Below are 27762 nucleotides of genomic sequence, written 5' to 3'. Positions count from 1 at the left end.
TTTTTGGGCTCCTCTCAGAATTGGAGCCTGAGTCGCAAGCAATTGATGTTCTATTGGTCACTGCGACTGATGAATGGCCATATATCTTCATGGTCCTCTGGAAGCTGGGCCTGGGTGAATGGTTCATCTTGCTTGCATCACTTCTGTATGTCAGTCCTACGGGTCATTTATCCAAGGCCATTGTGATGTGCCATGGGACACAGCAGGGTTGCCTTTTGTCTCCATTTCACTTTGCCATGGCAATGAAGCCCATGGCATCGATCCTGCAGGAACAACAGCTTGGTTTGCATCATCTCTATATGCTGATGTGGTATTTCTCAGCAACCCGGTCCATAACGTACCCATGGTAATGCATCAGGTGTTGAGATTTGGGTGGAAGCATCTGGTTTAAGGGTTAATCAGAGCAAATTTGTGGTTTTTCCACTCACCAACAGCACAGTACAATTTGAGGATGCTTTTGGGTTGCCCGGATAGGCTGTTAGTACCAGATATTTGGGATTCAAGGCACCGCGTGATCTGTCCACTCTGTTGTGGGACACCCATGGGAAGGTTATCAGTTTCCGTCAGGACCCTGTGGTGAGGTGGCGTTCCCTTGCACTTACCCTGATGGACCGCATCTCTATTGTTAAGACTTTTGTTCTTCCCAAATTTCTTTACCAGTTTCTGAATATCCTGTTACTTCCATCTTCTGGCTTTTCGTTCAGTCTGCGTGGGATTATTTTAAATCTAATTTGTGATGGGAAACAAGCCAGTGGGGGCTTATACCAAATTGACAAGACCGTATGGCCCTTGCATGCTGCCGGGCTCCACCCACACTGTAAATATCACCTGCACTATTTGGGACAAGTTAGATTGCAAGATTGGCATTGTCAACCCATAATTGCTGCTGCTTCCTGTCAGGAATGTAGCCAAACTGAATATTATAAGACACCCCGCACAACAAGGCCCTCAGTAAAATAAATTAAAATCGGCATACAATCTTTTGGAGACTATTTTTTGGATGATACATTTATATTGCTCCAACAGATAAGGGCGGGACCATGTTTCTAGACCGGTTGATGCACTTCGGGTATGGAATGTTTCAAAGGTCACATTTCCTCCTTCCAGAGGCAGCCGACATGAGCATTACTACACAGGCAGTGTCGCAGGGAGGGCCACCTGGGTTCACAGCTATATCATAGCTTTATGTCCGATATACCGTGGGAGGGTGACTCGCCTAGGTGGCTCTGGGAGGCAGCACTGGGTAGAGGAATTACTGATAAAGATTGTGGGTTTGTGTTGCTTCAAACCAATGTTTTCCCGGAATTCTAGATTCAAGCCTATTCATTTAAATTTCGTGCACCAGGTCTATCACACCCCGGCCAGACTCCATAAATACTTCCTGAGCAGCTCTGACAAGTGCACCAGATGTGGGTTTAGTCAAGTTGACATTTTGCACCTTGCCTGGAACTGCCCTTCTATTCCACTACTGTAGGTGGGGTTCAAGATTTTGCAGACCATGGTTGAATACATTGACCTGGACCGAGTGGTTGTTTTGCTGGGGTACACAAGGAACCTGCCTCTAGCGATTCGTCTATGTTGGCGCTGGCCTGCAGAAGGGTAGCTAAAACATGGAGATTTCCTCACCCAAAATACACACTTGGTTGGAAGATGTGGCATACTGCCACGACATGGAAAGTGCACAGCTCCATACCATGCCTTTGCATGATGTGGGCACCATATGTTCAATATATGCTCATGTTTGATGTATTTTTCAAGTCAGATTTGAATGTAGACTGCCTTGGTTGCTTTATGTACTCTAAACTGCATGCGCTTTCTGTGGGTTGCTGTCTGTTCTTGAATGTAGGAGGTTTATTACTGAAACTCAAACTGGTAACAAAAAAGGCCAACCATAAATCTCTAGTGCCTGCAGTTCCAGATGCCATTACTTTGAGAATGTCCAAATGTTTGAGGGGATCTGGTGTGCAGTGGTAGACTGAGCCTATGCATTTTTCTCTGTGCCAATTGCTTAGGAGTGTCAAGAGCAGTTTGCATTTTCTTTTTTTTGCATTTGCAGTTTGCATTTTTCAGTTTACACCTCAACGAGACTACCAATGGGGTACATACATAGCCCAACCATCTGTCACCAGCTAGCGGCAGAACACTTAGACCAGATAGCACACAAACCTGACATACAAATCTCTCACTACTTTGCTCATCTTTCCCCTGAATCAAAATATTGTCAAAGTGTGCAAACACAGTTAGAGGTCATCATGGAAGGGTTGAAGGAAGGGTGGGAAATTAACCCCAACACAATTCAAGGGCCATCTGAGACAGTGGTATTCTTAGGAATTCAGTGGCATAATGGGCATCGAGAGATGGTGCCGAAGGCCCAACAGAAAATGCTTTAGTTCACCACTCCGAGGACCCAAGAACAAGCTCAGCAGTTCTAAGGACCGTTTGGGTTCCGGAGACAGCACATACCCCATCTCGGGCAGATATTGCCCAACCCACTATAAAATTACACAAAAGAAATATGAATTTCAGTGGGGGGAAGGGGAGCAATTTGGCAAAACACTGCAGCAGGTGCTGGATTTGTGGTCATTGAAGGAAGGCGAAGTGGAATTAAATGAGTCTGTACAAGACAATTATGCCAACTGCAGTGTGGCAGAAACAGGACAGGAAACTTGTTCCATTGGGATTCTAGAGTCAAAAGTTGCCAGAGGCTGATAGCATGTACAGTTTGAGAAGAAGTTGCAGGCATGTTATTGGGCTCTTGTCGACACTGAGCAAATGACAGTGGGCATGATTTATTGATGAGGCCCAAAATCCCGATACTCAATGGTTGTTGAGCTCTCCTAAGACACAGAATAGGACATGCTCAAGAAGCCAGTATATGTGGAAATGGTACATTCAAGACGGAGCTAAAGCAGGAAAGGGAGTTGGCAATTACTTGAGCAGGTGGCCAAGATGTCACCCACCGATTACATACCACAGGAAGTGACTGAAATATGTGAGTCTCCTGTGAAATGGCGAGTACCTTATGGCAATCTGACAGAGCAGACAGCGAGTCGAGCCATCCGTAAACCAGGCATGCTCTATGTGGAAAACTACCGATACTAGAAAGCGATGTCATACAATCCAAAGACAAAAAGGTTTTGACAACGTCAGGGAAAGGAAAGAGCAGTCTGTTTGCAGAACTCTATGCAGTTTACTAAGCTACAGATTCATTAGAATGTTTCCTCCTGTTGCAGATGAACACACCAAGTTTTTATCTGTGGATGCAGAGGCTCAGGACGACGATTTGGAGGGTCTGGCCAAGTGGGCTCACCAGAAATGTGGGCACTTGGAGAAAAAGCTATCAAGTGGGCACAAGCTCAAGGGATCAGTATCCCTTTAGAGGTAGCAAAAGCATTCATTTTGCAATGGCCGGTGTGTCAACACCAACAGCAGAGACCCATCCCTCAAATTGTCCAAGGTACGTTAAGAGGAAAGATACCAGGTCAAATCTGGCAGATCGATTATTTCGGTCCTATGCTAATCAGCAACGGCTGTCAATATGCATGCACCATTGTGGATACATACTCCAGATATTTGATGGTATTGATGTGTAAACTTGCTACACAACTGAACACCATTAAGTTAAATCAGATTACGCTGTATTACAGTGTACCTTGCAGACTCAGAGACAACGGGTCGCACTTTAAAAGCAAATTGATTCAGGAATATTGTCGGGAAAGAAGCACTGAGTGGGTGTACCATGTCCCTTACCACCCAGAGGCATCAGGCTTGATTGAGAGAACGAATGGGTTGTTGAAAGAACAGCTGAAAAAATCTGGCAATGGCAGTTTAGCAGGCTGGAGTGAGCGAGTGTTTGGTGCGGTACAGATGTTGAATAATCGATCAGTGGATAACCAGGAGACCCCATTGCTGCAATTAATTACTCCTGATTTACAGTTTCAACCCAATTCAGCTAGAGTGACTTTAATGTACTGGGAAATTACACTGGGTTCTTTAGCTCCCTACCGAGCAACCCTAGAATTAGCATGGGTAGACTGTATTCTCATTAAGAGATCAAGTTAGAACCAAGAGGGATAAATGTGATTGAAACAGGGATTGGAGTACAGATTCCACCAGAACACATGGGATGGATCGGCCCTAGATCTCGATTAGCATTGAACGGTATTAAAGTGCTAGGAGGGGTCATAGATGCAGATTACCAAGGAGAAATCAAAGTAATTTCAATGAACATTGGAGACCAAGTATAACGGATAAGGTAGATCGAGTAACAATTGATTGTCCTAGTTTAGTTGTCCATGATCAAAAAAGGGTGCCCCACCCATTGTCAAATGCTCATGGTAATTGTGGTTTCGGCTCTTCAGACATCATGGGGTGCAAAAGTGTGGGTTCAAAGACAAAGTGGCCCACCGGTACTCACAGATGTTATTGCATCAGGCAAGGACCAAGAAGTCTGAGTGATGGAACTTGGCAAGGAAAATTGATTTGTGCTCGCAGACCAATGTTATTTAAGAGAGGGATTATCAACACGGATATATTTTTTTGGGGTTTGCTTTGTAGATCCTGCATCTGGCTGGTGTAATTCTAGAACTAAATGGACTCTGTTCGGGAGAGTCAAACGGCATCCTGCAACTGATGTAAAATGGAACATCTATGGCAGTGATCCATGGGAGTCTGACAAATGATGTCCACAAGCAGCCCAATGCCGATGCAAAAAAAACAGCCAGACAGAAGAACAGGATTCGTGGAATGTGAAAGACATGTCTGGTGTGAGCACAAACATTGATGTCGGTGGTGCAAGAGATGTCCTTAGGGTGGTGAAGATATCCAGCGAGGATCACCCAAACTCAGAACATGTGGACATATCTAGCACGGCAAGTTTTAAACATTTCACATTTCTGCCTGACTGACGTGCATCATGCAGAAGCTTTGCCGACTACCTGTTTAGTAGCAGTGCCAACGCCTGCTCCGATCCAGAGGCTAATTTTCAGCGTCATGCACAATGATTCTGCAGTACAGGATTCCGATGTACAGCAGTCCATCCCCCTCCTCCACCCCCCCCCAATCTACGATTATTGCAAGTTTGGCAAGAAACAAATCGCAAATGGAGAAACCTGATGCACATTATAACATACAATGTTACTGAAGGCGATATCCGTTATCGTATGACGTACCAACCGAAAAAAATTGGCAAATGCCAACAGCTGAACCTAACTAAACAGAAATAAAATTGGGTTTTGAGAAGAAATTGTGCGCACAAATTCCAAGCACATGTACCAATGTAAATAACACCATGAACTGCAATTACAGTGGTAGCGGCCAGTCCTCTAAATCATGTGAAACATCCAACAGGATAGCTTCTTTCATGTGGCAACATACACGTACATTCCAGCAAACATTTCTGGAGGTCCATGTGCCTTTACCCAATTAGGATTAATGTTTCCTTTACACCCAACAGTATGTCGAAGCAAAATATTAACTTTTGAATCTGTTGGGCTATCCCCAAATTGTGATCCATACGTGCATTTGTTATCAGAGGCTGGGGTATTAGCACTGGCCTATTCATTAGTGGGAGTTTGGGGTTTAGCTGCTAGGGGCTATACATCTTTAATCAAATTAGTATGTTTAGTGGTGAAAGAACTAAGAATTAGAGCTGCTTCTTAAAAGCAACATTGTTAGAAAGGCAGCCTTGCAAAACAGAGCTGCCACTGATTATTTGTTGCTGAAACATCACCTGGGTTGTAACACTTGAAGGCATGCGTTTTAATCTGAGCAATCATTCACAATCCATTGAAAGCCATGTTCAAGGTTTGAAAGACTTGATATCCCAAGTGTCTCAAGATCATACTGGGAATAGGTGGGACTGGCTATTTTTGTGGATTCCTGATATTGGTGGTACCCTGTGTTATGCATTTGCGTGCATTTGTGAGATACAAATTATAATTGCTTGTTGCTGTTGTATTCAATGCATTCCCAACTTAGTCGAGATGCTTTGGCAGTTTCAGAAACCAACTCCATTGCCACTGGGCAAAGGAAGTCAAATATCCCAGGGTGGATTGTAATGCTCGAGCTCAAATATGGCACTTGGGCGCAATGCTTCAGCTGAAATATGGCACTGGGGCACAGTGCATTGTCGTGCACTTGGAGCCCTAACGGATATTTGCTCCATGCCTCAGTGAAAGCTGCATTTGCCATGAACTGTACATAGATTCAGCATTATCAACATTTTACTGGTAAAATAAGTTTTCAACATTATTGAGGAGGAGTTAGAGTTGTCTTGGCTGTTTTGAGACAGGGAAGGGAGTAGTTTGACTGTCACTCCATTTCTCCAGCGTTGGTATCTTTCGTGGATTCACATGCTGTGAATATTTTGTGTCAGGCTGGAAAACCTCGGTAACTTTAACTTAGCGTTTTCCTATGGAAAATGTTGATACTTTAGTGTCCCATCAATGTTTTTTGGGTGATGCAGGCTACACCAATAGGACGTGTGATATAAATAGCCCCGCCCCCACGGCTTCCCTTAAGATTTTAACCTGCAAAACAGGAAACCCCAACCAAGGGTTGCCTGCAGGGGCGGCCGGTGGGCACATGTGAATCCATGAAAGATACCAAGGCTGGAGCAATTGAGTTACAGGTAAGAAACTACTCCCTTCACCAGCATTGGATCTTTCATGGATTCACATGCTGTGAATAGATTATACAGCATTATGACAACTTGGTGGATGACAGGCAAACCACACCTCATGCCCTAAGACATGACAATGAACCCAACAAATGGCATGTATCCACAGGCATAACAGTAAGGCAAAAAAACAGAACATCCACTGAAGCTGCGGGGCCCACCTTACCGAAACAGGTGTTGGAGGACTGCACGTACCCCCCCCTGCACACATGTTGCTGCCCCAGACTAGTACCTGGTGAAGGTATGCGCCACTGCCCAGGAAGCCGCTTGGCAAGTGTCCACGAGCGGGATACAAGACCATAGCACGGCCGATGCCTTGGACCGTGTAGAATGGGCCTTAGGAGTGCCCCTCAAAGGCTTTCCAGCTTTTGCGTGAAAAAATGAAATTGTAGAGGAGACCCAACAGGAAGGTCCCTTGGAAAAAGATAGTACCTTGTTGGAGGGACCAAATGCCACAAACAGCTACCAGCATGGTTGCATTAGCAAAGAACGAGGGTAAGGCAATGGAAGCAAGTTTGTGAAATGCCGACGGCACTTTCGGGATAAAGTGCGGATTAGTAGCGAGGAGAAACTTGTCCCTCATAAATCTCAGATACAGTGGGTCAATAAGCAGTGCCTGCAACTCCGACACCCTCCTGGCCGACGTGATCACAACTACAAATGAGACTTTCCGCGAGAGGAACTTCAAGGAAGCCGTTGACATGGGTTCAAACAGTGGTTTCATCAGGGCAGAGAGAATCACATTGAGGCTGCACACTGGTGCAAACCTTCTCCAGGGGAAATGTCCGAAACAATCCTTTCAGAAAATGTTATCCAATCGATCACTAAATAGGGGAGTAGCATGGCACAGTCTTGTGAACCTGGAAATCACCCCTTGTGCAAGCTGTAACAAGTACAGGAGAATCTGGGCCGGAGAGGCATCCAATGACTGCACTTCTGGGTGCCCCCGACACCAGGCACAGAACCTTGCCCATTTATGACCATACGATACATTGGTAGAAGGGGCCCTTACCGCCTTCAGGATCCAACACTCCTGTGAGATACCTAGATGACCAAACTGTGTGGTCAGGAGCCAGGCTTAGAGATGCTGGATCATGATGCCACACTCTGCCTTCGTCCTGTGACAGGAGATCCTGTTCTGCTCCTAGACAAAATGGCTCTTCCACATCTAGAAGGAGATCTGAAAACCACATCTGCCTGGGCCAGAACAGGGCTACCAATATCACTCTGCACTGGTTATTTGCGCACCCACTGGATCGTTCTCTGAATCAGGAGAAATGCCTATGCAAAGAAGCCAGTCCATGGGAACAAGAACGTGTCCCCCATTGAATCCGGATGAGCCACTCTGCTGGCAAACCCCCGGACACTGCTTGTTTTCTTGCGTGGCAAACCAGAGGGGGAGACCCCCATTTTTGGCAGATTTTTGCAACCTGCTCCGTCAGCCACCACTCGTGCAGCTGACTGGCGTCTGTGCTGAGCACGCCTGCATGAACATTTTGAACAATCGGTAAATGGAAAGCCACAATCTGGATCCCCCGAGCCAGAGCCCAATGCCAGACCCGAGCCTACTTTGACAGGATCCGGGAATGCGTGCCTCCCTGCTTCCTCAAATAAAACATTGTGGTGGTATTGTCAGTCAACACCCACACCACTGCTCCTTGAATGAGAGGTAGAAACTACTTCAGAGCCCAGTGCACCGCTCTCAACTCCAGCACGTTGATATGCAACAATGTCTCCAACCGAGACCATAGGCCTCGTACCTGTGACTGGTCGAGGTGCACCCCCCCCACCCGGGAAGAGTGCCACGATTGTGAACTGAAACTCTGGTTCCAGCAGGGGTATGCCTTGTATGAGATGGTCTGTGCAGGTCCACCACCGAAGGGCTTCCACCAGCTGCTGGGCAATAACCAACTTGTCCGACCACAACCCGTGACTCTGCAGCCACTTGTCTGAGGAATACCGGCAACGGTCTCATGAATACGCGGCAATTTGGAATGAGTGGAATGCATGATGCCATGGCTCCCCAACAGCAACATGCAACTCGGGACCGAGACCGTACAATGGCGTCTTCCAGATCTAACCACGCCAGGAACTCTCCCGGTTGCACAGATCAGATGACATCCTGAAGCATGAGCATCTTGAACTTCAGGCGTTGCAGATTGTTTAGTTGCCGAAGATCTAGAATAGGCCTCCACTTGCCATTGGGCTTTTTTACGAGGAAATACTGGAGTATACCCGCTGGCTCGGTTCCGAGACTGGAACTGGTTCTATTGGCCCTTTCGCTAGCATGAGTACCACCTCCTGCTGCAAGACTGGAATATGCTAATGCGCCACATACATGGGCAGAATGGGAACCGGAGGATGCCGAACTGAGTGGCTAAGACATACTGTATCCAGCACCCAGCGGTCTGAAGAGATAGGTTGCCACTCGTCGACGTGGTTCCCCACCCTGACCCCAAGCAGTCTGCCCATATTGCAGTCATTGTTGAGACTTCAACTGGCTCCCTTTAGTAGCCAAGGCGTGTGTGCCCTTTGTATGCTGAGCTTGAAAGTCTCTGCTCTTTTGAACTGACTGGAACGAGCACCTATAGCCTTGAGACGAATAGCTGGCTCATCTTGCAAGATGAGGAATTAAGTTGTACCAACAGTGATGTATTCTCTTTAGATTACTGCCTTTTCTGCAGTTAATTTTTGTTGCAGTCTATTCACTTCAGTATGCTCTTCATAAATAGCCGTACAAGAGCAAACTCATCTTCCAACTGCTTGTGTGAATAATTGCATTGTCTATCTGCATCCACGGTTTGCCCTTCAGTGTACTGGTGATAAAAAAAATCTGTCTGCCTGCACTTTCTGGCAGGCAATACATGCCCCCACCTAGTCACATTGTTCAGACAGTCATCAGATGGCCAAATGCCTAGCACCCAACAACCTGTTTAACAAATGGCTGTTCCTCCATATTCACCACCAGACGTGCAATATTTCAGTAACTAACCATCACTGGCCTTCGCCAGCTTATTCTGCAGGACAAGCACCCGAGATCAGGCCAATCCCAGGTTTTCAAATATTCCCATTACTTTGCTTTTTTCCCCCCAATGTCTGAACGCGGGGGGCACAATTATGGGAGGTAGGCTCAAGTCCAGGGCAGTCTATGAATGGAATATGTTCCCCAGGACCTTAGAAATATATTTCAGAAATTCCCAAACTTCAGCCAAGACCCAGATTTGTTTGGGAATTGGTGTTCTATTCTTCCATTCCTTTGTGGGTGTATAAGAATTCAGCTGGTGGTAAGAGGGTCATTATGGCAAAGGTCAGCATCGACTCACCAAACTAGATGGTCAACCAGTTGCCGACCCATGAATGGGAACTGAACAGTTTCAAGCAACGGGCAGACTTGATTGCAGTCACAGAGGTTGCCCCTGAAAAAACAGAGCAGGTGAAGCTCCATAATGGCAAACAGAATGAATTGTATTCTCTGGCATAATTTCTGCATAAAATCAAGATTGTTTATGCCTGAATGTATGTTTTGAAAACTGACTAATACAAAGAAGGCAGTGGCAAACATTTGACAGGAATACATTGGATGGCAGACAACCCCCAGAGCAGAACTGGCTATGGCAGCAAATCAGAATGTCTGGAACAAAACAAGCACTCTGAAAATAATCTCGTTTCCCACCAGGTAAAGAATATGCAAGCAGGCAATCAAAGCAGGATAGGGGCTGCCGAGAATGAAGGGGATGTGTTCGACAGCCAATGATCTGATCTTTTTTTTATATAGTGCCTATACACAATGTGTTTCAAAGCACTGCAAGGCAAGGGAGGGACATGGGGAAAATACAATGGCATTCTTACAGGCCATGAACAATAAGAATATGTAACTATTGTACTTGGCCTGACATTTCAGATAGTGCAAGAACTAAGACATAGATAAGGGAGGGGGAGAGTGGGAAGGAAATGGAAACAGACAGGTGACTTCTGTACAAGGCCTGATGTCATTTGTGGTAGAGACTGAGAAAACCAAAAAGTTAAGGTGCAGAAAGGTAGGGGAACAACAAAACAAGCGACTATCATTCTAGGTCCGACGACATTTCAGATAGTGCTGGAAGGGGGGAGGGGTGGACAAGTGGGATGAGGAGACGGGCGAGGTTGCTGTCATACTAGGTCCAGGGACAATTCTGATAAAGTACATAGAAGAAAGCGTAGGTGGTGAGGAGATCAGAAAAGGAAGAGGGGGGGGGGGTAGGAGAGAACAGAGTAAGCAGTCAAAAGAATTGACAAGCAAGAGGGGAGAGCGAATACAATTGCAGAAGTCCGTAGTAACATAATGTTGCACGCTAGGATACAAGATGGGAACAACATGGTTCAGGGCTACCATGAGTACAAGATGCAAAGGAAGTCCAGCATGAGAGTTGAGAAAGGATGAGGCACGTGAATCAGTGAAGTCCATAGAAGTCAAATCCAGCATGTATCAGGACAGACTCCTGCAGAAGTATGCAGGGGGGGGTTGGAGTAGGGTAGAAGAATCAAGCAAAACAGGCAACACCTGTGTGCAGGAAGGGGAGTGGGGCACAAGGGAACAGGGGGGGGGTGACGGTATGTGAGGACAGAGAGAGTAAACGCATGTTGGTGCATGCTTACCTGCTGTCCGAGCAGGGGTTTGGGCCCTGGGTCCTCCTGGTCCGGACAAGTTCAAACAGGAATTTCCCTTTTCTTTGTCTGCTCTTCACTTTGGATGCCCGGATGAGAGATGCCCTTGATCTAAGAGTTAAGAGCAGGAAGGGAGAGGCAGGGCTAAGGTGGTGGGTCGTACTTTGGCCAGGTGACCTACATCCACTTGCACCTGCTCTCCAACTGCAAAGGAAAAGAGGCTGTAGGGCTCCTTAACTAGGGAAAAAGAGCAGCATCCAGGAAGGCACCAGGTGGGCAGGGCTTTCTAAGTGGGGAAAAAGAGCAGCAACCAGGAAGGCACCAGATGGGCGGGGTTTAGGCCAGGTAACCAAGATCCACTTGCACCTGCTCCCCATCTGCAATGGGGGCTTGAGCCTGGCTCTAGTCAAATGTCTGACTATGGGTCAGTTCTAGATCTTTTGGAATTTCAGAGCCAAGGCACTGTGTCCTGGACGATATTTGGGCTTTTATTCTAACTTTTCTCCCCTAAATGTCAATCTACAAAAAACAGTAATTCAGAGTTTATCCCAGATTGTCCCTCTTTCTGCCTCAATCTATGGCCGCCTGCAACACGATCTCAGCCCACAAACATAGGAGCCTGGTAAAGATGGACGGGAGAAGGATCAGGGCTCATGCATCCAAGGCCAAGATTGGACATACAGGTCAAATATAGTAAACTCCGCGAGTCCTAATAAATATCTACACAACCTAATTGAAACATGCTCTTGGATTGTATTCTTATGCAAGCACCTTTTTGCAAGCTGGCTTTTATTGGAGTGCATCCAGGGTCGGACTTGCCCAATTGTCTATGGGGCAATGCCCGAAACAAAAATGCAAAATGCTAGCGTGAGCCAGCTTCTTTGGTCAACGTGCACCACTTTTTTGGCCAATGTGGCCCACTTGTAGGAGTTACTTCATGATGTGGTAGTAGTTGACCATTATTGGTGAATAAATATTCTTTAAATTTCACATTTTGCATTACATTTGATCCAAAAAGAAAAAACCCTTAGGGTACTATTCCAACAGTCTGTTGCAAAAGGAACGATTTGCCGTTGGCAACGGTGGTCCACATTTTCATTTTACCCGAGACAATTCTATACCCCAGTCCGCCCCGGAGTGCAGCCATAAATGACGATTTTCACTATTGCACTAAATATAGTAGACTGGGCACAGGACAACTGGGCAAGAAAATGGCAGGCAGCCATGTGCAAGGCCGTGAAACTGAAACTGTGCAAAATGTTCACCATCCCTCAGCTAAAGACACGTAATATAATCTGCAGTGTCAGTTTAGAAAGGCAAAACATTCTGCAGGGAATTTTTGCATGTGCAAGGATGCCAAGACAGCTCAGTGGGTTATGTGATTGTTTCAAATATTTCCAATCCATAGTTCCAGGTCCAATTCCTGGCAGGACTTTCCACTGCTACATCCTTCACAGGTTGATTGAGTACCATTAAATTGGTGAGTAATACAATGGATTACTGCAGAGTTTAGAAGTGGGATGAATCCAGCATGATGTGTTATATAAACATGCGATCATGTAGACCTTTTAACACAGTTGCGATCCTCTATCAAGGACACGAGGGATGCCGTCACAATCCTAGAACATAAGGATTTTTACCTCAGGCTTGATCGTCCCCCTCTACATCTAAATCCAGAAAAGAGCTACATTAGATGTAGTTGAAGACATTATGCTGTAGAGAAGATACTGAGCCAGTGCCAAATTCATTTAGAGTCTGGTGGATAGAATTGGCATCAACAAAAACTATTTTGGACATATGAGTATGTTGTACCACAAAATTGAAGGGACATTATGGCACCAAGCCTCGCAAACATTTATGTTGAGTTTTGAAAAGGCACACATAGGAAGACTCAAACCCTTAAGGATAAGATTAGAGTTTGGAAGCGATACATAGATGAGTCATTTGGACAGGTACACAGGAAGAAGCCCTTCCTTTTACAGAATGGATAAATGTCGAAAACCTATTTCTGAAGTTCGGCACTAATGCTAGAAGTGAATACATCAGTTTTCTAGATTTTACAATATACTACGAACATGGCAAACTACTTTCCATAAAGACACAGAAATGCTCCGTAAAATCATCTTGTAAAAATCTTCCATTTAGGCAGTTCCTTCGGCTTAAAAGGAATAGTGGCAAAAAAACAAAAAGCTAAATCACTATTCATGGGCTGCCCCAATGGCTTTGCAGGGCCCTGGGCAGCAAAAAGACGTGCTCCCCCAAATTTGCATAATTAGGGACAGTGATATCACAGAATGAGTCTTTAGTACGCAAATGTATCATGGGAAGTTAAATCGGAACCCCCCCCCTGCACCCCTGTGTGCAAGGTAGTAGACAAATTCACGGGCGCCCATTATATGAATTGTCAATTTTAATATTTACCCATGCTGCAATATCAGGAGTAGATTTTTTTTTTAAAGGAAACAGACAGCTGGATACCCTGTAAGGAGCTGTAATTTTGGCAGGTAAGGCATAGTGATATAAAAGGATTGGCCCGGCAGCACTCACTTGGGTTAAATGACGATGCCCTGCAATTCAGGAACTTTAACACGTGTCTTCCGAGATGTAATTGGTAGAAATACTGTTTGCAAAAGGTCCTTTTGAAACTTTGGTTTGAAAACACATCTGTGGAAGGCATTACTAAAATCTGGAGAGTCTTGCCAACTGAAACAAACTGCTGTTTTTTGCAGTTGCTGAACAATTGTTTTTATTTTTAGTGTGTGTATATTTGGCCAATACCAGTGCCTAGATGTCTACGGGGTCAGTTAGCTTTACAAATGAAAAATATAAATATAAATTGTCCAAATTAGCAATATGCTCTTATTTCAGAAGCTACAGACGAGGATTATTTTGACTGCCAAAAATAGCAAACTACATTTCAAGTGCTGCTCACTACAAAAGGAGAAGGGGGCCTTATTAATGTGCCCCATTATCCTTGATTGGAGGGGTGAGCAGTCAAAACTGTATGCCTGTGTAGACTTGCAGGGCATCCTATAGCAAAGTTGGAAGGGAAAATAGGCAGTTTAGGGGAAAGTTGCTGCAATGTTATACGTTTAGACCTTCCTGTAAATCATAGGTCTTCTTTCCTCCTCCAGAGGAAACATTTGCTGTAAAATGTGGTGTTTTGGCATGGGAGGTATACGGCTCCCTCATTTCACCCAGTGTGGGAACCTTTGCCCCCATAACTAAAATCAAAAGCTTGCACCCAGGAATAAACACACATTAAGTGAACATATCTTAAAGAGAAAGCTACATATTTAGTTCAATTGCCCTTTCCACTTAAAAGTGCACTAGACAAAAGGGAATTGGCATTTAAAAAAAAAAAATAATAAATAGAAAAATAACCCGAGAGGACATTTTCCAATAAATACGCTGGCAAAGTATAAAAAGGTGGTCACCTTTTAAACCCAGCAATATGAAATATTTTCCTGGAAAACAAAATCCCAATATGAGCATGTGCTTTGATATAATTGTATGCATCTGCACTGGAAACAGGACAACCTGGGTGAAATCCTGGTAGCCAAAAGCTTGAGCAAGGTTGCCGACCTCAAAAACATGCACATGCAGGGTGCGTCCGCGCACTTATATGTTACTGTCCACCCACATGTATCCTTCACTTGTGCCCTGAAAAGCAGCACATGCCCACAATCAGGGGAATATAACTGCACCAGTCTCCAGGACTGCAACCGCTCTTGCCACATCCTGGGAAAATATTCAGGACTCGCCCGATTTCCCCTCAAACCTATGTCTGGCTTTCAACAAAACTCTGCTTTATGAAGAGCACTTTAAAAGTAGACGTACCATAGTAATATACCCACTCAAATATATAAATCCAGAAAGCTCCAATGAGCAAAATGGCCACTGCAGTCAATCTAGCACCAACCTGGTTGACAAATTGACAGCGCAGTCAGTGCTCACTTGCATATTTCGGATGGCGCATCATAGTAATTCACATTGACGATACTTTCCCTAAATTGAGTTTACAAACCATAGACCCCCTTTAACGCCTTACTTCCCAAACACAGAATGCCCCCCCCCCCAAATGAAGGTGGTTGCTATAGTTTTGAGGTCTCCCTTCCATGATTGAGAGAGGGCTAGCTCCTGTATGTAAATCTGCAAAGCGTGAACAGTTTCATGTGTGCCTTAAACAATGCAGGCTTTTGGGAGAATGTCACTTCATTGCCTGTTCCGACAATGCACCACGCCCAGCACCACAAGCAATTAGCCACATATTAAAGCAGACATGCCATGCAGACTGCTTGCCCAGCACCCACTCAGCTGTGGAAACCGTGGCCAAAGAAGTCAAACAGTGCCAGGAAAGGGGAGACACTTATTCAACAATGCAGTCACCAAAAGTCAATCTTAAATGGAGGCAAGTACTTGTACAGAGTTCTTCAGGCCCAACACCCAATCCCTGATCTTAGATGACACTGAAAGACATTGACTCCAATTCTACCAGCATGACCACTTAGAAACAATCTAGCGCCTAGAAACGATTTTTCTGTTTTACCCAGTTACTTATAACTTAAGCCTTGTGATCTAAGCAATCTTATTTTGATCTTTCAAATGAATGGGATATTGTCCGAAATTGATGCAAGTTTTGTTTCCTAAAGAGGAAAAGAATTGAGAATTTTTATATTGCATTTTTTTGTAAATTTATAAATTGTAAAGTTTCTATTATGAATCAAACAACATAAAAAAATGAGCACTCATTTGATGAACAGACTTGAATTTGTAAGAGCGAAAGGATTATTGAAGCAGGCGAGTTCCAAAAATATGTACAAAAACCATGCATTATCACAGTGAGACTGCTTGTTGCACAAACTTGAACAATTCAGGAAATAAAATCTAAAGTCATCTTAAATACTTCAATACCTCAGAAGTAAGGGAACATTAGCAAGAGCAGGTATACCTGTTGACCACTATGTCCCACTTTGGAGTGCCGAATCTGTCTGCGGAGGAAGTAGCCCAGCAGTCGTGCAGAAAAAGCTCAATTTGTGGATCTTGAGTATACTGAATTTCGACCTCAAAATACAATGGCTCCTGCAAGTACTTCAGGACCGGATATTCCTGGGCACTGTAGAAGTTCACGTAGGATGGATCTTAATTAGGGGGAAAAAACATAATTGTTAATTCAATGTTTCCTTAAAAATTGATTGTTGGCAAGGTTATCGCCCCATACAAGACTAGGTCACAGTACATGGATTGACCTCTCTCTTATGGAATGGATTTTTTTAATATTTAACTGTTTTCCATGCTACGACCAGGGCAACCGCTTTTGTTTTTAAATTATAGAATCACAGCACTAATATAGACGAGGTGCATGAAAACCTGGAACATTACAGCAATTCAGATTAGTAGATGGTGCCCTTCACACAGATTAGCACAGAATGAGTGTTTAAGGAGGGTGGTTAGAAGGGAAATCCGACATTGCCAAGTTTGGATTCAAAATCCTGTATGAGAATTTATTATGGCACACTTGTTAGAGAGCACCACCAGGTGGTGCTCTGCTTGAGAAGAGGACTAAAAGATACAGAAACTACACATAAGGGTGGTCTCCCAAAAACTATCCATAGGTCGAATTTCTGCTGCCAGTTTATAACAGCACAAGGCGCATCTCACTCCCCACAGAGATGAATCCACATTCAATTGTTGCTTTAGCACAAGTTGGACAACTATCCCGGCCTTTGACTCCACGGCCTATTGGGTGGGGAAAGTGTAGAGATCATCATACAGGGGACATTGTGACACCAATTAATTTTCTATTTTGTCCTTTATAGCGGGTGAGACATTGTTTTCTTGTTCCACTGAATGGGATCGGCATAGGACAAAACAGTCAAGCACGGGATTAGCTCTTGTGATAGTGTTTGCTGCTTTGCCTTTTTTGCAAGACATCAGAAAAACATTTTAAAAAAGTCGAGAAGCGGTTCCATCCAAGATTTTTTTTCCTTTAGTGTTATACCCTATTTTCCCTTTTACAGTTTGTATTTGTTGTATGTATATAGGAAGGAAACATTAATTTGATAAGTGCTTGTATTTATGAACATTTGATGTATTTTTGACTTTTAGACCCTTTACAGGATTAATGAATCCAAATAAATTTAACTTGATCATAAAAGCTAAAGTCTGTTCTAGGCAATGCCATTATGACTTTGATGGACCTGTAGAACCAAGGCATCATGCTTGGGCGTCAGCACAGCAGGACATCCAGGAAGCTACGGCCAGCATGGTGGAGTGATGGAGCTGAGCCTATCAGGGATAGATGTGAACATCCACTTGCTACACATGAAGCTTTGATCTGTGCGAGAGTAAAAAGAAATAAGACTTTCTTTGCACCAATAGGTCTGTAGCCTGCATACCCGGCTTTCATTTATTTTTAGTAGATATTGGGTCTTTCCAGTTATCATATCCTTCAATCATTTGTCTGCGCTTCAAACATAAGTGGAGGACCATCACAACTTGACTTCCCTGCATGAAGGATACTCTCAACGGATTCTGATTCACCGCACCTCAATCTTGTACAGTGTTGGGAGGTGGGCAGGGGCTGGACACTGGCCTTTACTCTATGGCTAGCTCAGGAGCAGCCAGATGGCCTGAAAAAAGGGGCCAATCTTTCCAGAAGCCAAGGCATGTGGAGTAAAAATCATTAACAGGGTGACCCAAAATTCAATCTGTGTAAGGGTCCAGCAAACCATGCAATTCATCAAGAATGGGCCCAATCGTATTTAACAATGAAATTAGTAACACTAAACATAGTGACATATCACAACGAAAACACTTATTGGAAAAATGGATGTACATTTATTACCAATTCATACAAAAACACCAATTTTATAAATCATCTGGGGCATTAGGGGTCGCGATGACTAAAATACATAAACCAGGCAAACAAATCTCATTCTTATTGAAGGGTATTAGATCCTCCATGGGCACCACTCTAAATGTAGATGTGGGGGCATCCAGTATAAGGCAATTAGTCCACATTATAAAGTATTACAAAAAAAGAATAGCTGACCCAACCACACATTTGGTCACATTTTGTACAAAAGCCATAGTTGCAATTATTAGAAAAGCCATGTTCTGGCTGTATGTGTCTGTAAAGTACAGCTCAGCCTTCGTCAGGGCTTGTCTCTCTTCAGGCATTCCGAGAATGCCAGGGGGGGGGATTATGGTGCATGCTGTGTGCTGCAATATCAACCAAATCTCCCATGTCTCACAATAGGCTGTTAAGGGGAAGAAAGCCAATGAGAATCCTGTTGCGGTTAAGAAAAACTATTTGACAATGGCGAGTCAGTGTAATCACACTGGGCTGAATAGCAGAGTGGGTGGGAATGTGCTCTTAGTTCCGCTCTACATGAGAGGCAGATCGACATGCAATACCTGTACAGTGTGAATTAATCACCAGCTTGAGTTCAAAGCGCAGAGGCTTAAGGCGTTTGGTTTACACCACTTGTCGCTCCAAAGTATCCAAACCCTGGGACAGTAGCTCTGAGCAGGAATTGCAAGTGTGCCTCCACACAGCAACCATGCAGGGCATGTGTAAAGATTACTTGTTCCGATCAAGCCTCTGCACTTACAACTCTCACCCACAATTCCATTGCGTTTGATGGAGCAGAATGCCCTACCAGTTATATGTGTTACTATATACACAGATCTAAAGATTAGTGAGCCCTCTTCTCAAATATCTGAAGCATGCCATTCAATCCACCAAAGCTGCAACTTACGAGAGAATTGTGAATGCCTCTTCTAGTTCCCGAGAACTGTTCGCAATCCTCCTGGAGCTAGAATCTCCCCCTTCCCACCATCATGAAAGACAAGCTATGGTGTAGTAATGTCCAAGATGCTCTCATCTGGAAAATCGCACAACTGCTAACTAAAGTCAGGACCAAACTTTCCTGCACATCTAATGCCCAGCTACTCAAATATAAACTAGCCTCACCAGCCCACATCCCTCTCCAGCTTCCAACTCATCTCCTATCTTGACGTGGCCACTAATCAAATGGCTTAAACCCATTGATGTAAAGAGGACATCTGCCCAGCATCCCTTGTAAAGGATTGGTTCGAACCTCTACTTCCACTCATTGCCGCCATAGTGCACTTTTCCTTCACCGCTTGCTCGATCCTCTGCCCTCCAAGAATGCTGGCTCACCTTTGCTCAGATAAACATTCCTTAGCCCCAGCAATTCCCACCAACTACCAGCCCATAACCACCGTACCCTTCCTCCTGGAGAATCAGTCAAGTCGCTTACCTCCAAATTCAAGATTTCCTCAAAACTCGCCACAGCCTGAGCCCCCAGAAAACTGGCTGTCGCCCTTAACACAGAACTGAAACAGACCTCCTGGACCTTAAGAACCAAAGGATGCCAGCAATCTCACTCCGCCTACTCCCCGACCTCTGCCACCTTTGACCATCTGACTATGCCACCACCTCATGTGCACTGCCCATTTCCCCTCTGAAGCCACCAAATGAATCTCATACTTCCTGGCCAACAGAACCCAGTCTTGGCCAGCAATGCCGTCACCCCTCCCACTCTCATCTCCTGCGGTGCCCCACAAGGCTCCTGCGTCTCACCTAACCGGTACCAAGGGAGTCAATGAAGTCCAAATAAGGGCTTTGTATGAACTTTGTATCTCCTACACAAACTGCAGACTCCCAAATACTCACCACTTTCTGGTAACTACACATGTATACCTTCAAAGCGAATACAATCTATAAACGATCCAAACATGGATGGCCTCACTCTGCTTGAATGAGAAAACTGAGCTGCTTCTCATCGGTTCTCCTGCCCGCCTCGCCAAACTAGACAATGTCTTCAGTCACTTCAGCATTGATGACCACAAAATCCCTGTTGTCTCATCTATAAAAACCTTGGCCATCTACCTAGACGCAACACTTAACATGTCATGCCAAGTTAATCACATTACCTCAACCAAAGCCTTTGCCAGAAAGAGCAATGCAAGCAAACCTTTCCTTGCCTCTGAAAATCGCCTCACCATTGCTCAGGCTTATTGGATCCAAATTGGACTTCTGCAATGCACTACTCTGTGGTAGTTCTGAAAAAACCTAAACCATTCCAAGTCATAAATAATGCTCTCGTGCCGCACTAGACTTGGGTAAGCAATACCACGTCTCGGAAGCTAGGAGATGCTCACTGGCTTCCTGTCATACCGCTTGAAGTCATCAGGGATGCAGTTACGCAGTGTGATTTTGTAGTTGTCTAGCCATGTTTCAGTTAAGATTTTGATACCCCCGGACAGGAGGTTGAAGATCACTGTGACATGTTTGGACATTGAGCGTGGATTAGGTTGCAATGGATCTTTGTTACGCAGTAGGGTTTATTTTTTTTCGTTTTATCTTGCGATTGTTCTGTTGTAGTTCTTCGGTGATGTCCTAGCTGAAGCTATCTGTTAGATTGTTGGATTGATCAATTCATCAGATTCGTCGTCTTGTGCTTTGATGCGGTTGCTGCTGCTGTCCATGTGTTTTGTGATATAAGGGGTGAGGGCATTGGTTTCGTTCCATTCTTTTCTTTGGTCTTCTCTTTTCCAGGATTCTACAGAGTGCTTGGCATGCCTGGACTTGAGATGGTGAGGAAGTTGGAAGGTACGGCGTCAGATATATGGATTTCTCTCTTCTTGTGGTGTTTGCTCGGTTTGGTGGGGTGTGTTCTGTATTTGTTGCGGTTTCTGCTTGGATTCTTCCTTGCTCGGTTTCTCTTTGGCAGCGTCAAGCTCTGTGTCGTGGCATCTTGGGGTGCTTTGTGTTTGGACTGTTTTGAATTTGGGTTACAGGGGCTGTACCTGGCCTGTAGGACCTGGTTTGCCTTTTGGATCGTGTTGATTCTTATCCTCTTCTGACTTACATAGAGGTTATGGTCCGGAGGTGGTGTAAAATATTTAGGTAGCTGATGTGGGATGGATGAGGTGTCTGCATAAGAGTTGCAGGTTTTGGGGTGGGGGGGAGGCAGTTCCGGGTTTGGGTTGTTTTATGCTGTAGGTAGTTCGCTCAGGGTTCCGGGTGGTAGGGTAGGTAGTGGATTATGGTCCTGGCTTTCTTCCCTCCGTGGGTGGAGGGACTGTCCCTCACAATTCTGTCTAGATGTCACACCAAGCTAAACTTCATAATTATATGTATGATGCAAGGAAGTATTACAATTCACTTTAGATCTGACTCAGTGCCAATTGTCACGAGTGCCTAGATGTGACGCAAGCTAATCTTCACAATTGTATATAGTTGTAATGCAAGCTGTCCTTCACAATTTTGTCTAGATGTCAGACTAAGCTAGACTTTATCCTGCATCACATCTAGACAGAACTGTAATTTACACAATTTGGTCTATGACACAAGCTAGTATTACAATTCTGTCACGCCAAGCTAAACTTCAATTCTCTATAGATGCAATGCAGTGCTAATCTTCACATTCAGGCCAAGTGTGAATTGGGGCTATCTGGTGTAGTCAACCCAAATGCGCAATCGGCTATGGCTAGGGGGCATCAATCTACCTAGATGCTATATACGGCTAAGGGGTACAATCTGTCTGTATGCAAAATATGGCTAAGTGGCAGTATGTAGATAGTCAGACTCGACAATATGAAAATAGGATAATTTAGATGGGTTGAACAGTTTAGTGGTGAGCAGTAATTGCTGTCCCCCACCCCACCCCCGTTCAGACCAAACCTACCTTTTCAATCACAGCCGGTTGACGGCTGCACAAGCTAACATGGTCTGTAGTTTTCTCAGCAGATGCCGTCCTTTGCCTTGGGTCCTTCGTCACAGGGTCTGCAACAGGCAGTGGGCTGTCCTAGCACAATGATTGTTATAAGGGTTCTGGACCAATCATGAACAGGGGTGGGATTACGTCTTGGCAACCTCTCCAGCATCAGGGGAGGGATGGGAATTGGAAACTGGGCTCAGGCGAGGGGGGGCTGCAAACAGGGCAAAAAACAGCACTGGGAAGGGGCTGGGGCCTCCTAGAGCCCCACTCACCGTGCCGGGAAACAAAATAGGCGTAATGGTGGTTCGAGAGTATGGGTCAGACAATGAGGCAATGATAGTTCACATTTACCATTTCCAACTTGCCAATGTGTACCCATTTGCAAGCCATCGGTTCTCTTGTGGACTAGCAGAAAGTCTAGTTGGACTTGCCACAATGCACTGCACAAGATGCGGGACAAGACACATTAGCAGTAGTGTGGAACCAACTTGAGGGAAAGTGACGAGTGTATGGTAAGGAGCACATATTAAAATGGCAGAATGTTCTGAAGGTTCCAATTTAACAAATGTACGCTCGTGACGGGGTCCTGAATAGAAGTGCCAAAAGTATAGCAGTTGAGAATGATCTAGCTTCACAAGTAGACCGACACCAAAGTAGGACCAAGATGTTAAGTTAATGCTTTCAGAGAAGGGTCACCAGCTGGGGGTCTGAAATTAGCTTAGGCAGGATAATTGCCAATAGGGGGCACCTTAAGATCTGTTTTGAAATGCTGGTGGATCCCTTTGGTTCTCAAGGTGGGCAGCAGAACATTCTATAGCTTAGGTTCAGAGTTGCAGGTCTCTTTTCTGCGCAACTCTTACATGGTACTAAATGCCATAACTATGTAGGATGGACCATTGTTCTGTTCTGCATGGTACAGCAAGCATAGGTTTTTCAGCGCGATTGTGTGAAACTGATCAACCGATGGCAGCCACCAATGGCTTAGTGCCTTGTTGGTACTCTGGTTCTCCAAGCCAAAGATCATCCAAGCTGCTTCGTTTTAGACAGATGGCAAGATGTTCAGCATTTACTTCAGCACTACTACATAACCTATCGCAATAGTCTAGTTTGACCAGGAGGAGAGATTTGATGGCTTTAACATTGTGTGGGAAGTCTAGAAGGGACCAGGGCGGGAGGGGAGGAGGACCATGGTAGTCTGAACAGCGGATTGGTAAACTTGGTGATAAAAGCAGCACTCTCTTTCAATGACCACCATTTAAATAGGATACGCTAGGTTTCAAAGTAGAACACTAATTTCAGCTGGCCAATTAATAGTTGGATTGTGGGACTACTTGGGCCGCAAATCAGAATTTGTTTAGCCACCATTTAGAAGTGACGGTCAGTTACCCATGCCTACATCTACAGCAGGTCTTGCAGGATGTCATAAGCGCGATCCTGCCGTTTGCTCAATTGGCCAAGTTGTTTGTAGTCATCCATACGTTTGGAAAGGACACTTGATAAATTCCATTGGAAAGGCAAGGGGTCTCAAGTACACGTTGTCTCAAATCTGTTTATTTCCAATGACGTGAGGCACAGCCTGGAAGTGGAGAAAGATGCAGGGGTGCCAACAGGTAGGGTTTTAGGGAGGAGTGGGACCAGGGCAGGGTCAGACTGACAAGAAATAGGCCCGGAGACCTAAAAAGAAAAAGGGGCACTCCCCTTGCCTCAAAAAAGTAGCCCTAAAACCATCATACGTGAATCGTGCCAATTTACAACTTGACAGGAAATGCTACTTAATGGTGTTTGTTGCATGTAACGCTTCACGTAAAAACTCAAGAAAACAAGTGATCACATTCATTTTGTACCATCACATAACTAATCCCTGTACTTTTGGAGAACTAAACTCGAGACCTGTCCACTAGTAGCTGCATGCAAGGACCCTGTCATTTGATAATGGTGATAATGAGTCATTTATGTAGACATTTTCCCAAAGCACTGTACATATAACATTTACATACAATTAATTATCCCTACCGAAGTTGGTACTTCTTTTTGAAACTCAGATGAAAGAATGGCTCAGCTGGTCTTGCCAGGTTTCGGACCAAGGACCCTGACCTACAGATATCACAATTGCAGCAGCGAGTGCTCAACCTGCTGATCTATCATACTTAAGCATAGGAGCAAGTAGTTCCTTCCTTATTTACTTCCATGGTCAGTCTTTGCTTCCTTCCTTGATCCTTTTCCCCCTACTACCTTTTTTGCTTCCTGCATTTGATTTTCATCTTTTTTCCGTTGTACATTTCCAATTTCTCCTTTCATACTCTACCCTTTCTTCCCTCCCCTCCTTTCCTTACCCTCACGGTTTCCGTCCTCTCCCTCCAACATCTTTTCCATCAATGCTTTATCCCATCCTTCTACCCTCACTCATTTTCCTCTCTCCTACCGTCCCTCACTCATGCTTTTTTCTTTCTTTATAATTTAGCTAAACTCCTTTGTGCCAACTGCTAAGATATAAAAGAAACTAGCAGTCCGCCAAACATTCTTCCCCTCTTGATCTGCTGAAAATTCTTTGTGGCATTTGTCAGCCTACAAGACACTGCTAGGGCATATTCTTGGCACTGCAGACCCCCACTGGCAGGCGGCGGAAAGGGAAATGCAACGCCCAGGAAAACTGCGGAGAAGGGAAAATGATGCGTGCATGAAAGGAGACCGACAGGAAGTGAGACATCCTTTAGAAGCTATGGGGAAATGCAGACAGGTTTGAGGGTGCTGCTAAAGAGGCTTTTCAATGCTTTCTTTAAAAAAGAAATTATATTAATATGCATTTTTAATGCAGAGTAAACTGATTGTTCTACCAGGAAGAATTGTAATTAATATTAGGGATGGGGTGAGGCATAAGTGTGTTAATTGTGTGTTTAAAACAAGTTTAGAGAAGTTAAAGAAAAACAAACGGCAGTAACGATTGTGGAAATATAGTGATTACAACAGTACCACACTCTCCAATTACCTTTTGTCTGAGGGTGCCAGGTAATAAAAAGGGGTACCTGGGGGCGTGGCGCTGACATGGAAAACATGGCTCCTTGAGAGCTCCTGGCTGGACCGAGTCGAACAAGCAATATTTGCGCTTTATGGCTCCTCTGATCCGAAACCAAAAAAAGCACTATGAAGGGCTGATGCAATCCGCTATGCGGCGCTCCAAGAAGAATGGGATATAAATCCCTCCACCCCCCCCCAGTCCAAGAATTCAGGGTGTAAACGCAGCACTCCTCTTTCAGACTGAGAATGGGAGCCACCATACCACGGAGCCCGAATAGAAACAATGCCACAATGAGTCAAAAGTGACAATGCTGCAACAGTGAGTGCAACCCCAACAGCGATCGAAAAACCAACCTAGCTAGAGAGCACCACCCCAGGGCTAAGACGGACCGGCTCTCGGAGTCCCAACGCAGCTCCCAGGGTCCCCAGGACAGCTCCAGCACCACCGGAAAGGAGGCAGTGCACCCCCACCAAGTGGACACCCAGACACCGCGACCAGTGAGGCACACCAATGCTGCAGGGTTGGAGACAGCTCCCCACCGTGGACCCCTGTGAATAGCCCAGAACTCAGCAGCACTCGGAGAGGCTGGACTGGGACGAAGCAGCAGGAGCCCACAGCCACCCCAGGAGGAACCAAGAGACCCATCACCTCTGCACTGAGGATCCTGTTGACCAACCCAACGCCAGGTGAACTGCCGGAAAGGAGGAGGAGCAGCCCGGCCAGTACACATACATCCGGGAGACATCACAGCATCGGAGCCGGCTTAATCACCGGAGAACCAGGAGAAGAGCCCCAGAAAGCAGTGGCGTCCAGAACCCCAGGACCAAGAAGCACGCCATACAGGACTGCAGTGAGTCTATTCCCCCTCCCCTTACCCCCCCCCCCCCCCCCCAAGCAGGAAAACCCACAATCAGGCCCACTGCTCCAGATAACGCGGTGGTCGCAGGGAGAACGCTCCAGAGCCCAATAGCCTTCAGCACGCCCAACAGCAAGGCGGCTGCCACACATAACGACCAAGCCGCCAGGAGCAGAGCACCACTAGCACTAATGAGCAATCTGCTAATAGCCCTAGCCAGGGGGGAAATACCTGCAATACAACAAACAGCAGGACTGAGCTCCTGTAGAAGTATGCCCAAACACCCAGATACAGGTGCACCAGCTAACATCGGCAAACACTCAAGGAAACTCCACCGGGGTTTACTATAAAAGCACAACACTGCCTAGAGGCCCAATACCCAACTGCGCAGTACTTGCATACCCATCTAACCAGTTGCTGGACCCACAAGCAACAAGATCGCCAGTGCCGCACCACAATCACCAGGACCCAGAGCCACAATCGAGAGAGAGAACCACTCCGACACCTAAATAGAGCCATACCTTCGTGGGGACCCCAGACCCAAAAGCCACATCATGGCAAAAAGCAACAAAAAGCAAACAGACATTGCAACTCTAATGGGCGAAACAGCAGTGGAAAGGCTAAAGAAAGCTGACCACGCGACAGACCCAACCTCTGATGCACCCACCCCAAGCGCAGCACTAGAAAGCTCAATCTGCAACCAAATCCGACCTGAAATACCTCCCGACAGCAATAACGAAGGAAATACAAAAAGGGACAGAAGTAGTCACAAAGAAAATCATGGCACTAGACAAAAGGGTGACAGAGGTTCAACGAACGAGTGACCTAGAAAACATGTGACCACGCCTTTGACATAGAAAGGAACATGGACAGACCATCAGCCCTAGAAGCAAAATACGACCTGCTGGAGCTTAAGCTAGAAGACTGAAAAATCCATCTCGAAGGAATATCCGCTTAAGAGGAATTCCCACGACAATCACGGACACAGAACTGGCAAACTTTACCAGGGAACTATTCAGATTCATCTTAACCCTCCCCGAGAGCTGCCCCCTGGAGATCGACCGAATCCACCGCACAATACAGCGACAACCTTCACTATTCCCACCAGATGTACTTGCAAGGATTCATTTCTTCAAGATCAAAGAAAAGATCATGCGAGAGGCTTGAACCACTAAACAAATCACCTTCAGGGGAGCGCATCTCTCACTATATCAAGACCTATCCACTGTGACGCTCCAGAAAAGGCAGGCACTCCACAACCTGACACGGCTAATGGGTTCAGTACAGATAGAGTTTCCCCCCAACATCCCTGAACTTCACATGGGAAGGAACCAGGAGATACATCCGCACTCTGAAAGCAGCAGACAAATTCATGGGGAAGGAACCGGAAAGCCAAGCATCAGAATCCAAAACATGCAGCCAAACTAAATAGAAACCCCAGGAGCGAGAAGAATGGTTCAGAGCCACTAGAAAACAGACTCAGGCCCACAAAAGACCAAAGACCCGGACTGATCAGCATGCAAGAGCCACAAATATACGTCAACACTATGAAAAGACATCCTACACACACAAGGTAACACTACAATATAACCAGGGGATCCACACCAAGAGGGAACCAGAAAGGAGCGGAACAGCCCATCAGACCTAAACTACACTAACGGATGGCTCCTACTCCCAATCACCCCAAATATAAAGCAAAGTATGAAAGCAACAACCCACATTGCGCTCCCTGTCCGATTCATCAGCAGCATCCAGGCCCAGTTGGCCACAAAGAGCTCGACGTTCAGGTCCAGCCAGCCTTCCCTGTTGGACG

General features: G+C 45.4%; 1 protein-coding gene across 1 annotated transcript in view; it reads right to left on the bottom strand.

Moving 5' to 3' along the window:
* The window catches only part of LOC138453255 (uncharacterized), a 452395-nt gene that overhangs the window by 117553 nt on the left and 307080 nt on the right, over window positions 1-27762 (bottom strand). Inside the window, exon 18 of the mRNA XM_069605925.1 lies at window positions 16275-16464. Coding sequence (XP_069462026.1) covers window positions 16275-16464 — 190 coding nt within the window. The remainder of the gene's footprint in view (window positions 1-16274; window positions 16465-27762) is intronic.

The sequence above is a fragment of the Ambystoma mexicanum genome, chromosome 4p, assembly GCF_040938575.1.
Source record: "Ambystoma mexicanum isolate Mex_15411 chromosome 4p, UKY_AmexF1_1, whole genome shotgun sequence".
Taxonomy (NCBI): Eukaryota; Metazoa; Chordata; class Amphibia; order Caudata; family Ambystomatidae; genus Ambystoma; species Ambystoma mexicanum.
Note: the sequence above shows the minus strand (reverse complement) of the source record. Positions and strands in the feature narration are given on the sequence as shown.